Source organism: Mandrillus leucophaeus, unplaced genomic scaffold, assembly GCF_000951045.1.
Source record: "Mandrillus leucophaeus isolate KB7577 unplaced genomic scaffold, Mleu.le_1.0 Scaffold223, whole genome shotgun sequence".
Lineage (NCBI taxonomy): Eukaryota > Metazoa > Chordata > Mammalia > Primates > Cercopithecidae > Mandrillus > Mandrillus leucophaeus.
This window is the reverse complement of record NW_012102288.1, coordinates 797934-811253: the sequence shown is the minus strand read 5'-3', so window position 1 is coordinate 811253 and position 13320 is coordinate 797934. Positions and strand designations below refer to the sequence as shown.

Here is a 13320-nt window from a genome sequence, read left to right as displayed (position 1 = left end):
CTCATATCTCTTCTGTGCTTTTGCTTATGTTTTTTTACTTGTATGGGATGGAAATATTTCTTCTTGCCACTTGATCAGATTCTTACTCATTGCTCTGGGTCCAGCTGAAGCCCATCTCTTGCTCATGGCTGTTCATAACTCATTTGCTCCATATTGATCTCTCCTTGCTTTTATTCTTAAAGCACTGAATATAGGTGTTACTCATTTTGGCCCTTAGCAATGTATGGCTTTCTTCAAAGTGGTAACTAACGTTTTGTGTGTACAATTTGCCTCCTCAACTAATTAATAAATTCCTGAAAGACCCGTGTTTTGTGCTTTTAACATTACATCTAGCATATTACTGTATGCATGACAGGTACTCAGTAGAGACATTAATGACTGGGTAGGCATTGATTGTTTTCTAATTCTCTTTTAATTTAAATTGAGATACTTTGGAAAGGGAAAATCCAACAGCAATCTGTAAGGGAAATTGTTTAGCTTATTTGTGATAGATGTGTGAATTGTGGTGCTGTTAATGTCATTTTGGATATGAAATATTTGTCATTTTGAACTTCTGGTAATGGAAATGTGTAAATGAAAAAATAATAGTTGATATGTATCATAAAACATTCTATTGCAGAATTTTAACTTGATCTTGATTTTCTTCTTTTCCAATACCAGATACTTCTCACCACTGCATGAATGGACATTTGAAAGTGCCATAGCCAAACACTTGCAAGCATGGAGACCTCATCAATGCTTTCCTCATTGAATGATGAGTGTAAATCTGATAACTACATTGAGCCTCACTACAAGGAATGGTATCGAGTAGCCATTGATATTCTGATTGAACATGGGTTAGAAGCGTACCAAGAATTTCTTGTCCAGGAACGAGTTTCAGACTTTCTTGCTGAGGAAGAAATTAATTATATTTTGAAAAATGTCCAGAAAGTTGCACAAAGCACAGTGCATGGTACTGATGATTCCTGTGATGATACCTCATCTTCAGGGACCTACTGGCCTGTTGAGTCTGATGTGGAAGCTCCAAATCTTGACTTAGGCTGGCCATATGTGATGCCTGGACTCTTAGGGGGCACCCATATAGATCTCCTTTTTCATCCACCAAGAGCACATCTACTTACGATAAAGGAAACTATTCGGAAGATGATAAAAGAAGCAAGAAAGGTAATAACATTTCTATTTTGAAATGAAAAATTTGAAACATAGAAAGATACAGAGAGTAATAACACAAATATGTATGTTAACAAAAGAATCTCTATATGTATACGCCATGTCTTTTATTTTTAGGAAATGTACCCATGATACACAGGAAGGTTGTATTTCCTATATCTTGCATATTTTCAAGAAAGTGGCATTAGGTCTTTGCTAAAGAAAGAGATTTCCTTTTCTTTCTAATGTATTGAAGAGATCTCTTCTCTTCATTTCCAAGAAAGTGACATTAGGTCTTTGCTAAAGAAAGAGATTTCCTTTCTTTCTAATGTACTGAAGAGATCTCTTCTCCCAGAAGACTGAGGTATGTTGACTGGGAATAAGATGACTTGACACTCACAATTTTAAAACACTTAAATTTTTCTTCTCTGAAAGGAAGTAGTTGGTGGATATGGTGGAATTTTCTTTGTTCTTAACAGGACTGAATGCCAATTCTTGCTCTGGATGTGGTTTATGCAGTTAAATAAACCATACATTTACTTATCTATTTTCCTGAGTTGTGTGGAAACAGTATAAAATCAACATAATAATGTAAAATTCTAAAGTAAGATTCTGAGATATTTAGCATTTTAAGGCTTTGATGTTCTTTATCAAATATTTATATTGTCTTATACATCTCACAGATCTTATTTTAGAGCTTGGGTAAAACTGTAGAACTCTTTAATCAAGCAACAGAAGTTATTAAGAGTTTTCTATCTACTCAGCACCATGGTAGGCACTTTGGAGACTATAAAAAAATTTGCCAAGCTCAATCTAGAGTTTTAAAATGTATGGGCAAGGCCGGGCATGGTGGCTCACACCTATAATCCGAGCACTTCGGGAGGCTGAGACGGGTGAATCACTTGAGGTCAGGAGTTTGAGGCCAACCTGGCCAACATAGTGAAACCCCATCTCTACAAAAACAAACAAACAAACAAAAATAAACCAGATGTGGTGATGGGTGCTTGTAGTCCCAGTTACTCAGGAGGCTGAGACACAAGAATCACTTGAACCTGGGAGGTGGAGGTTGCAGTGAACCGAGACTGCACCACTGCACTCTAACCTGGGCTGTCAGAGTGATACCCTGTCTCACCAAAAAAAAAAAAAAAAAAAAAAGGATAGGCAAAAAGTTATAATTTTTAATTATAAAGTGTAGATTTTTTAGTTATGACTATTTGATACAGAAATTTAGATCTAAAAAGGACCTTAGGAGCACACATGCATGACATTGCTTTCTTCTATGCCAGTAAGCACAGAAATGCTTGCAAAAGCATGCTTTTATGAAGTACATCAATATAAGACCCTTGAATTCCTCAGTGACATGGCAGTTTGCAAGACAGGCAACTAAAAGGCTAACAATCACGTAGGGAGACACAGTGTTCTGAAGCTAATGTCAAATGCAAGCTTTGCAAAAATGAGGTAATTTTTTCCCTAAACCTTTTTAGTTCAAATAACCTGTCTTTTTAGCTGTATTAACTCCTTTAACAGTATTATATTAAATAAAGTACTAATCCATTCCAGTTGTTAAAAATTAGCTATAGAATCAGTCTCACTGTAAGTGACCAAACTTTTACTGAATAAATTGAACTGTCATTCAATTTTCTGAATTGAACCAAGAATCTTTTTTTTTAACAGTACTATCTGAACAAATTATACAGCTGTATTTTGTAAGGCAACAGTACAAAATTTGAGGATATATATGAGTCTAATGGCAAAATCATAAATGTCAAGTATTAATGTTTGCTAATTTTATTTGGGGACATGATATGCTTTTGAAGCACAGTGTTAACAGAAAATTGAAATCCATTTTTGAAAATACATCAGTGAAGATGAAGATTCTTATTGTAGTAACTTAGTAGTAATGCATTTATCATCCTGCATGATAGCTAGTTTCCTTTGGGACATTGCATTATTATGACACAAAATGTTAATTCAAGAGATATCATAAGTTTTTGGGCTAGCACTCACTGGGAACTGAACATCAGGCATGATCTTCTGATGTATTTTTCTTTCTAATGTGGCAGCTATGTATTTAATAAGCCTCTAAAAGTAATATCTTCTACCCGGTCACCGTCCATTGAGAACTCCCACTTGAATTAGCGAGCTGAAGAAATTGAAGTCCATACTGTAAAACAGTAATGTAATGTGTGCTTCTCTTTCATAAAATCAATGTGGCATAAAAATAAGAAAGAGAATTGTGTCTTTTTTCTACTTGTATAGCTATATCTAAGCTGAATTCAAAGTAAGAGAATTATTTGATCTTGTAAACTGAGTATACTGCCAATCAAATATAAATTATAACAGATGACTTCGATTTGGTGAACATGGTGTGTGTGTGTGTGTGTGTGTGTGTTTGTTTGTTTGTTGTTTTGATTTTTTGTTTTTAACACAGAGACAAGGTTTCCCTGTGTTATCCAGGCTGGTCTCAAACTCCTGAACTCAAGTAATCCTCCCGCCTGAGGCTCCCGAAGTGCTGGGATTACAGGCATGAGCCACCACACCCAGCTGTTATTTTTTAAGGTGTTAGGGAATGTGCTAGTTTCTACCCAGATGCAATAAATATTGAAGTCTAACTGGCTATCTTTGCATGGAATATGTATTTCTCAATTATTGTGGAAGATTCTTCATATGTCACCATATCTACTTAAAGATTTTTGAAGGATTAAGTACTCTGGGGAAAAAAGTTATTGACCCCATTTTAAAGAAATTAAGATTATTCAGCTTATAACTGGACATTGTCCTGTGAAGAATTTTTAAAAGAACAAATATTTTGAAATAAAAGCTTACCAGAACACATTGCTTTTTAAAGATTAAATGTGGTTTTCATGACTATCATTTACTCAACAGATGTCTTGCTCTTATTATCTTTCAGAATCAATGGAAGCCTAATAGTCATCAGGATAAGCTTTCTGTTTTTGAATTTTTTTCAGAGGATAATTTGTCTTTATTGGTAACTCAATGAATTGTCATGGCATTGTAAAGGGATGACCTCTTTTTTCCATAAAGTGTTTGGATAATGTATATTTTAATGGTTAAAGTTTCTTTTTTTTTTTGCTTCCAAATATCTCAGGGAGAGTTTTTTGGTAATAAACGTTGTAAAACTCTACAGAGATAAGCCAAACCAGTAGGACTAGACACCAGCAAAACAGAACCCAGGAAAAGATCTCAGATAAAATTTTAAATCCATTTTCACGTTTGTGTTTGCAATTGAGATAAGGTACTTCTGAAAATAATGCCATTTTGTGGAAAAATCTTCAACTAATGAAAAGAATATAAGTTATCTGCTTAAAGGCCCAAACATTTGAAGTCTGATTATAAGCACCAAGTTAAGCTTCCAGTCTCTTGTGAAAGGAATTAAAAATGATTCTCAGTCTCAACTGTCTTTACTGGAAAGAGGTGAAACATTTTGTTTTTGTTTTTGAATTTCAGTAATTTATATGCTCTCATTTCTAGCTTAAGTTATATAGTTGAATGATCTCTTGATCATTTTTCTTTTATAAGCAGAATGTGATCTTTATAGTATTTCAAAAATCTATACTTTTTTACTTTTTAATTTTATTTTTGCTAATTGTCACTTAGAAATTGATTAGAGATTTTTGTTTCTTTTGTTTTCTTTCTTTCTTTTGTCTGTTTGCTTAGTTTGTTTGATAACTTTCCTTTGGGAAAATTCAATTGTCGATAATATCTTACTTGTGCCCTAAAGGGACATATTTTAATTTACTGGTTCTTTTTTTAAAACACTGTTTTTTACTTTGTGATTGACATAATTACATTTGGGTCAACTTCATGAAGTCTGATAGTGTCTACTCAGACTTTTCCCAGGTAATTATTTGTCTGTCAAGAAGTGTTCCCAAGATGATATATGCACATATTCCTAATTACTGTGAACTCCTCTTATGAAAACATCACCTCTAATTACTTAAAAAAGTCATCTTTCATTAAAGTATTTTTTTTCCTAGCCACTCAGTGGTATGTATTTACAAAGTTATAACTTCTGAGAGTCTTGAATATCTGAATGTTTAACCACAATGTTATTTGCATCTCTGTTTCCTAATTCTAGGCTAGCTTTTTTTGTGAGATGTGAATCTTACTCTTGTGAAATATGGAATCAAGACACATAAGCAAAAGTCTAGTGAGAATTAGGGCAGAGTAATTCCTAATGCGCTCTGTACCACGTTACCTGAGTTCAGGGCTTGGTTCCTCACTGAGTCACTGCTCCTGGGTGTGTCTATTATGGCCTTAGGAGTTATTAGTAATACAGAGAAATATTAACCATCAGTTGACCCCGCAGATGCACAGAGGAAGATGAACAGGTGATGGGAAATCTTCTGGGAATAAGCTGATATTATAAAAGTAGAAATAGACTAGAGACTTTGTCACCAGGACTCTAACTAGTGTGGCATTAAACAAGTCGTTGTACCTCCTCAAGTATCTTCATTTATTTAGGGAAAGATGTGAAGCAAAAATGTTTTCATATTTTTAAAATCTGGTGTTCCTAACCAAATCTCTGATATTGTTTACCAACTTAAGATTATTTTGATATATTATACTTCTTGCTGAATTAGTTTGTTATAGAAATGATTTTTATTCTCTGGTGATATGTTACTTCCATCTGCATCCCTTTGCAACCATGTCCTGCCCAGCTAAGTGATATTTATATGTTTATCTGTGCCTTCATTAGACTAGAATGATCTGTCCTGATGTTCCTAATTTTTATTAAGAATTTCCTCTCTACCCTATCCCTGTCCCAACTCTCACTGTGAATTTTGTGATTCTTTGAATTTGAGTCAAAATTGATTTCTTCTTGGAAAAAAATTTTGCTTAGTTAAATTTAGTGACATTACTATCCTGGGACATTAAGTTGAACATTTCTTCTGTGAATAAAATGTATGACATGTTAATATAGATTTATGTTTGAGTGTGTATGTGTGAGAGAGAGGGCATGAGAGGAGAAGGAGGGAGAGAGAGGGAAGAAGAGATGAAAGGAAGGAGAGGGAAGAGGGAAGGTGGAAGAAAGGGAGAGAAAAGAAGGTGGGAAAGAGACAGGAGAGGAGGGAGGGAGAGAGACAGAAAAAGAGATCTGGTTAAAGTTGCGCTGACTTCATCCTGTCAACTGTTGCTGTGTCTGTATGGCAGTACTGTGCCTTTAACAAGCTCCTGGTGCTATACAGAGACAACACATTCCATGTCTATTTTATGGTTGTTGAAGCAAAAAATTAAAAAAGTATGAAAAGATGAAAATGAAATTGTTATATGAGATTTCCAACTTGGTTGCACACCAAAGCCATCAGTAACTTAGGAATTTCAGATGTTTTACTCTGTTGTATATCATCAGGTAAAGTCTAAGGATCATCAGTGACTTGTATTTTTAAGAGACTTTCATTTAAAAATTGACAACTGAGAAAAGAATTTGGCTTTAAAAAGAAAAAATACAGTTACTTATGGGTGTCAGTATGTTTATCAGAGTCTTTGTGTTGCTAATACTAACCTATACCTCTATTAATAGTTGGAAAGAAATAATTTAAAATGCGAGTTATTTAGGAGTGTGTGTATATATATATAATTTTTTTTTTTTTTTGAGACAAGAGTTTTGCTCTTTTGCCCAGGCTGGAGTGAAATGTCGTGATCTCGGCTCACTGCAACCTCTGTCCCCCCAGGTTCAAGCGATTCTCCTGCCTCAGCCTCCCGAGTATCTGGGATTATAGGCACCCATCACCACATCCGACTCATTTTTGTATTTTCAGTAGAGACAGGGTTTCGCCACATTGGCCAGGCTGGTCTCCTGACCTCAGGTGATCCACCCGCCTCAGCCTCCCAAATTGCTCGAATTACAGGCATGAGCCACCGCACCCTGCCGGAGCGCATATAATTTATCTGATTACGAGAAATGTTTTTGAGATTATTTTCTTTACTCAGCTATTACTTTTTAATACTTTTAAATTCTCTCTCTCTCTCTCTCTCTTTTAATGTAAAATAAGCCGTGAGAAACAATTTTGGTAGGGACTGCACATGACGTGTTTAGTCCTTCTCTGAGCTTTGAGGTAGTGTTACTGACTACAGTACAGAATGTAGTTCTATATATTTGGGGATCTCTGAAGTAGAATATTTATTTTTTGTGATTGTTTATGTTTACTCATTCTTTCCTGTCTCTGGTTTACAATAAAAGCCAGTTACTTATTGAAATATGTAATATTTTCTGATGATACTCCTTTAGTAGTTTGTTGGAATGGCAAAGTTAATTGTCATCATAAAACCTTATCATAAAATACTGAGCGTTCCTAATGCCTAAACACCTAAATTCCAGAGGGGTAGAAATTAGCAGTTTTATACCCTCAGATACCTTCAGGGCTAAGCCACAAAAATAACTCTGCAAAGGAGAAAGGGCAGGTGGTATTCCAATAGAGAATGAAAGGAACATGAAAGAAGAGATAACTTGACCCGACTTAAGGCATTCTTTAGGCATTTGTTATAGAGGTGATAAGCTTAGGACCTTAGGTACACATTGAGACATCATATCAAAAGTTAAGTTTCATGAAAATAAGGGGATATTACTTTACTTGTTTGTTCTCTCAATGAGATGTAAAAAAGTCATGAAGGTTTGACATGGGAGCCTTTTAGAGGTGATGAGAGCTGACATTTTGACACACTGACATTTTGCATTTTAAGGATTCTGCCTGCTCTCTTACAGTTGTTACAGATCCATCATGTGGCATACATTATTATATCAATTATTGATATCTTTAACTAGTCACTCTTCAAATTATCTTGAAAAAATTGGGTGGCTTTTATCTTAAGGACTGGAACTCATATCTGATTTTGAGTAATGAATTTATATTATGTAATTTAGTAACAGTATCAGGTAACATGTATTGAGCACTGACATGTTAGGCACTGCGCTAAACACTCTGCATGCATTATCTTAAGTTGACCTTCATAGCAACCTTGTGAAATGTGTCCTTTTATCATCCACAGTTTTCTGATGAAAAATACTGGGTTCATGTGGTAGGTTGGTCAGTGGTAATAAAGCAGAATGAAACCAAAATGATCATAACCTGAAAGTGGTAATGATTACATGTTCCTAATCAGAGGTCTTCGAAGACCTGGTTGAGAGGGTCTAAGATTGAGATCAGTGGGTGTAGATGTGGAAGCGTTGATTTCTAAATGTGTCAGGTAAAAAGTATCGTGTGGTTGTTATTAGAAGTCAGAAGTAACTCACTTGGAGCTGACAAAAGTTTATGATAAGCAGATAAGGTGATAGTACCTAGAGTGCAGACCAGGCCAGGAGACACTGAAAGGAAATGCGTTTCTGAGTTCAAATATAAGGTAAATTTGAAGCAGGAAGAAAAGGAAAATCAGTTAGTGAAGTTGTCCTTTGGCCTCTGCTGGGTTCAGTTATGAGGGAAATCAGCAAGTCTTTGGCCAGCCTTACAGGTTAAAGGTATTGCAGGCCATTTATTTATTTAACAATTATTTTTTAGTGCCAGTGATGTATCAGATACTATTCTAAGTTCTGAGAATACATAGGTGAATAAAGTACCAAAGAAACCCTGCCTGCCCTTGAATGAAGTTTACCTACAAATGGGAATAATCAACTAATAAATAAGGAGTGCTAGCAGGAAGAAGCAAAACACAAATATTTTTGAGTAAAGGGAGCTACTAGTGGTGGTGGAAGGTAGCTTGCAATTTTAAATAGGGTGCTTGGAGCAGGCCTTAACATAGTGACATTTGAGCCAAGATTTGAGTAAAGAAGGAATAAGCCATGCATGTATTTGTGGACAGAACACAGGAGACATAGGGGAAGCTTTCTTGTTTTTTAGAAGAAGAGCAGAAGCCAGTTATTGGACCTGACAGCAAAGAGGAGAGGAGTAGAAGATGAGTCAGAGAGGAAACATGGAGGGTAGATCTTGGGGATCCCACTGGCCATTTTAAGGAATGATTCCTATAAGTTAGGAATCTACAGGAGAATTGTGAGCAAAAGAGAGACATCAGTTTTAAACCGGCTATATTTTAACAGGATACATCTGGCTGTAATATTGAAAATTGACTCTAGGGGACTAAGAATGAGCATATCAGATATTACTAAAATAATTCAGGTGTGGGATGATGGTATCTTAGATGGTCAGATGGTGGCAGCAATGGCTAGTTTTTAGGTATATTTTGAAGGTAGTGAAACATGGGATGTGAAATAGGTTGAACAATGCAAGATGACTTCAACATTTTTTGCCTGAGCAGTTGGAGTGATGGCATTGTCATTTGAGGTTGGTGTCAGAGGTCCCAAAGTTGTGAGCAGGAAGCAGGCATAGAGAGTGAGTTAAGGAGACTTTTAAGTTACCACTTCACCATAGCCTTTGGATGGTTGATCCGTAACCCCAGCCACTGACATCTGGCGACACACATGGCTAAGTATCTCTAGATGAGGGTTCACATTGGAACCCAAATAGTGACTGACTTGGAGAATAGTCCTGACCCGGATGACCTAGTTGTAAGTAACTTGGATAAGATTCAGATGCAAAGGAGTAGATAAATAGAGAGTATGAGATAAGAACATGACTGATTAGATGCTGTCCCAGGACCTAATAAAACAGGAGATTATCTACCCTGCTGGGAAGCAGAACCTCCCAACACATAGTCTTTTCAAACAAACTTTTACAGGCAATTATTTCGCAATTCCTTTATGCTGGGTCAGGTGAGTGGAAGACACAGAAGGAGAAACTGGGAAGGGGTCACGTAGGAGGTCCCTTTTTTTAACAGGCCATTTGGATGGATAGTTTTGATAAGTAGGAGATGAATGGTGGAGAGCTGGGCATTTTCAGACAATGGGGGAGTGTAAGAGAAGTAGAGTAGGGTGGAAAAAAAGGAAGGGAGAGTTGTTGAGAGAGGTTGATTAAGGCCAAATTGTGAAGGTCCTTTGATCAAACCTTGTGAAAGTGAATAGTGGAAAGTTATGAGATGTTTTTTAGTGACAGTAATGTTGTTAAATCTGATTTTGGACATACTAATATTGCGTTTTGGTTAGTTAACACATAGAGAAGAATATAAGACAGGTTGTAACAGGCATTAGGATAATGGTCAGCAACAAGCTGACAATAGGCTGAAGCTGATGTTCAATAGCAAACAAAATGTCTTTTCAAGGGGAAAATATATCTTAAATTTCCTACTAGAATAGAATGTAAATATAACTACTTAATTCTGTATCTTAAGGAAAGTGCCTTTTTTTTTGTTTTAAAGCTATTTTTAAGATGTCTTAATTATCTGATTTTAAGGTAATAAAATGTATTTCTGTACAAAAAAGTTTTAACTATCTACATACGGTTTAAGTCTACATATGCTTATTGAGTCCCAGCTATGTGCAAGGCACTCTGCTAATTCATACGGATGGGGGGAATAACCCACTTCAAGTGATTTAAAATCTGATATTTGAGGGATATGGTAAAAGATTCATTGGAAATATATAGGTAAAATCATGTGTGTTTATGGGCATTACCTGAATGAGCTATGTATTATATAGGGTCTGGATTTTTTCCCACCTGTTTACTCTTTAAGTATCAGGATTATACAGACAATTATTGAAATTTTAAAGTAGCAAAAATATGATACAGATAAAATACCTCCAAAATATTTATTAGCAAATGTGTTTCACTAGTGCAACAAATGTATATATAGAACGTGTCTTTTTTTTTTTTTTTTTTTTTCTGAGAAGGAGTCTCGCTTTGTTGCCCAGCCTGGAGTGCAGTGGCATAATCTCGGCTCACTGCAACCTCTGCCTCCCAGGTTCAAGCAATTTTCCTGCCTCAACCTCCTGAGAAGCTGGGATTACAGGCGCGTGCCACCATACCTTGCTAATTTTTGTATTTTTAGTAGCGATGGGGTTTCACCATGTTGGTCAGGCTGGTCTCAAACTCCTGACCTCATGATCGGTCCGCCTTGGCCTCCCAAAGTGCTGGGATTAAAGGTATGAGTCACTGTGCCCAGTTGAAGGTTTATTTTTTATTATTGGGGTGCATATATTCCTTATAGGCAATATGGAAAAATTCCAGAAAGGGTTAAGAAAAGGCAATCGTAATCTCCCAGTAGAGATAATCACTGCTACTAATGTTAGAAATTTTCTTACTGATTAAATAAATAGAGAAATACATGTATACACAAGTGTATGTGTATGTATTTTGATATCTTATATAAATCCCTGAAATAGAAGATTCATATGTGTTATATTTGAGATCATATATTTCGTAATATTTTAAAAATTGCCTCCTGTCTTTTTTCACTTAGGATTTTTCTTACAATAAAATAATTGATTTCTTGTGCTGAAATGCAATGGCATAATAAAATAGGGGGCAGTGGTAGCTGCTGTGTCTCCCACGGAATTTAAAAACAGTAAGATTGACTAGATGACAGTCTGCTTTTGAGAGCATGTGCTGACAACTGTAAATAATATTAGTGATAATATATTCCTTCATTACTGCCACCTCCACCCATTTCTTACTCATCCCTCTACCCATTGGCATACCAGTGCTGATATGGTGAGAGTCTCATGGTAATATTCCTTCAGAAATGAAGAAAGCCTCATAACTGTTTTTGTGTAATCATCAGTAAGAAAAATTGGTAAATGTACATTTTCTTTTGAAAATGAGAACTTTCCTTTGGGCTATATTAATTTCATATTAATAATCACATTTTGATTTTTTTCTTCCTTGAACTCAAACACAGGCAATAAATAAACATGAAAGGGAAAACATTGTCATTTGGCTAAATATCAATCCAATATATGCTGCTGAAAAAAATCTATAATCATAAAAAAGACCTGAGTCATAGTAGTCATATTTCAGCCTGCTGAATTCTGGAGCAGTTACTGAAAAAAAAAAAAAAAAAATCTGAGGTTTGTGATCATGTAGTCTTTTTACAATTGGGCAATGAGAAATTGAGAAAGTCCAAAGTCACCCATTTGGTGACCATAAGGACTGACAGTCAGGCATTTGGGCTTCTATTCTAATATTATTGTATCGTATTGCTTCTCTAGTGGGAAGGAGAAATACATTTGTTAACGACACCAGTAATAGCTAATGTTTAATGCTATGTGCCAGGGTGTTTATATGTACTAATGTATTAACACATTTATCTTCACAACAGTTCTCTAACATAGATACCTTTATTGCCCTTTTTTTTAGAGGTAAGGAATAAAAAAGTTAAATAATTTTTTTCTAGGCTTCAGAAGTAGAAAATTACAGCTCTGGTATTTGAGCCTGGGTCGTGGGCTCAGACAGAGCCTGCTTGGGCTTTTAACCATTATGGTGTATTACCTCTGATATAGACCACTCCAGGCAGGCTCCATGCAAACCAACTGAACATTCACAACAATGCTTTCTAGTATTAGTATTATTGGATAGTCTCTAGTTCTAGTATTATTGCATTTGATTCCTGGTTATCTGCCACATGGACTCCAACTCATAAGCATGGAGTATATGATGAGGCTTTGTGCTTTATCTTATGCCTCCCTCAGTCACCTCCACTCCAGCGCTACTGGGCCTGCTCTGGGTCTTCCACTGTAGAAGTATTCCTTCCAGCTTTTGTTCATGATTATTCACATATTTGGAGCATTCTTTCCCAACTTTTTGCCTCCAATTCATCTTTTAAAATCCATGTTAAATTATACTTGTTTGGGAAAGCTTTGTTTGATTCCCTTACAGACTTCAGTTAGTCATCCTCTGTATTATTGTCACTTTATTTTTTTATTATTTATTTATTTTTTGAGATGGAGTCTCGCTCTGTCGCCCAGGCTGGAGTGCAGTGGCACGATCTCAGCTCACTGCAAGCTGTGCCTCCCAGGTTCACGCCATTCTCCTGTCTCAGCTGGGACTAGAGGTGCTCACCACCACGCCCAGCTAATTTTTTTGTTTTTCATATTTTTAGTAGAGACTTGTTTCACCGTTTTAGCCGGGATGGTCTCGATCTCCTGACCTCGTGATCTGCCCGCCTTGGCCTCCCAAAGTGCTGGGATTACAGGCGTGAACCACCGTGCCCGGCCATTATTGTCACATTATACTTGTTCTTTAATATGAGATATATTCTCCATTTTGTCATAGGACCCATGATTTTTTAGTGATTAAAAATCTTTTTTTTTTTTTTTTTTTTTTT

General features: G+C 36.0%; 1 protein-coding gene across 1 annotated transcript in view; it reads left to right on the top strand.

The window, feature by feature from the left end:
• Positions 1 to 660: 660 nt before the first annotated feature.
• Positions 661 to 13320, top strand: part of FAM83B (family with sequence similarity 83, member B) — a 74120-nt gene continuing 61460 nt past the window's right edge. Inside the window, exon 1 of the mRNA XM_011981284.1 lies at positions 661 to 1164. Within this exon, the coding sequence (XP_011836674.1) occupies positions 721 to 1164 (444 nt within the window). The 5' untranslated portion in view covers positions 661 to 720. The remainder of the gene's footprint in view (positions 1165 to 13320) is intronic.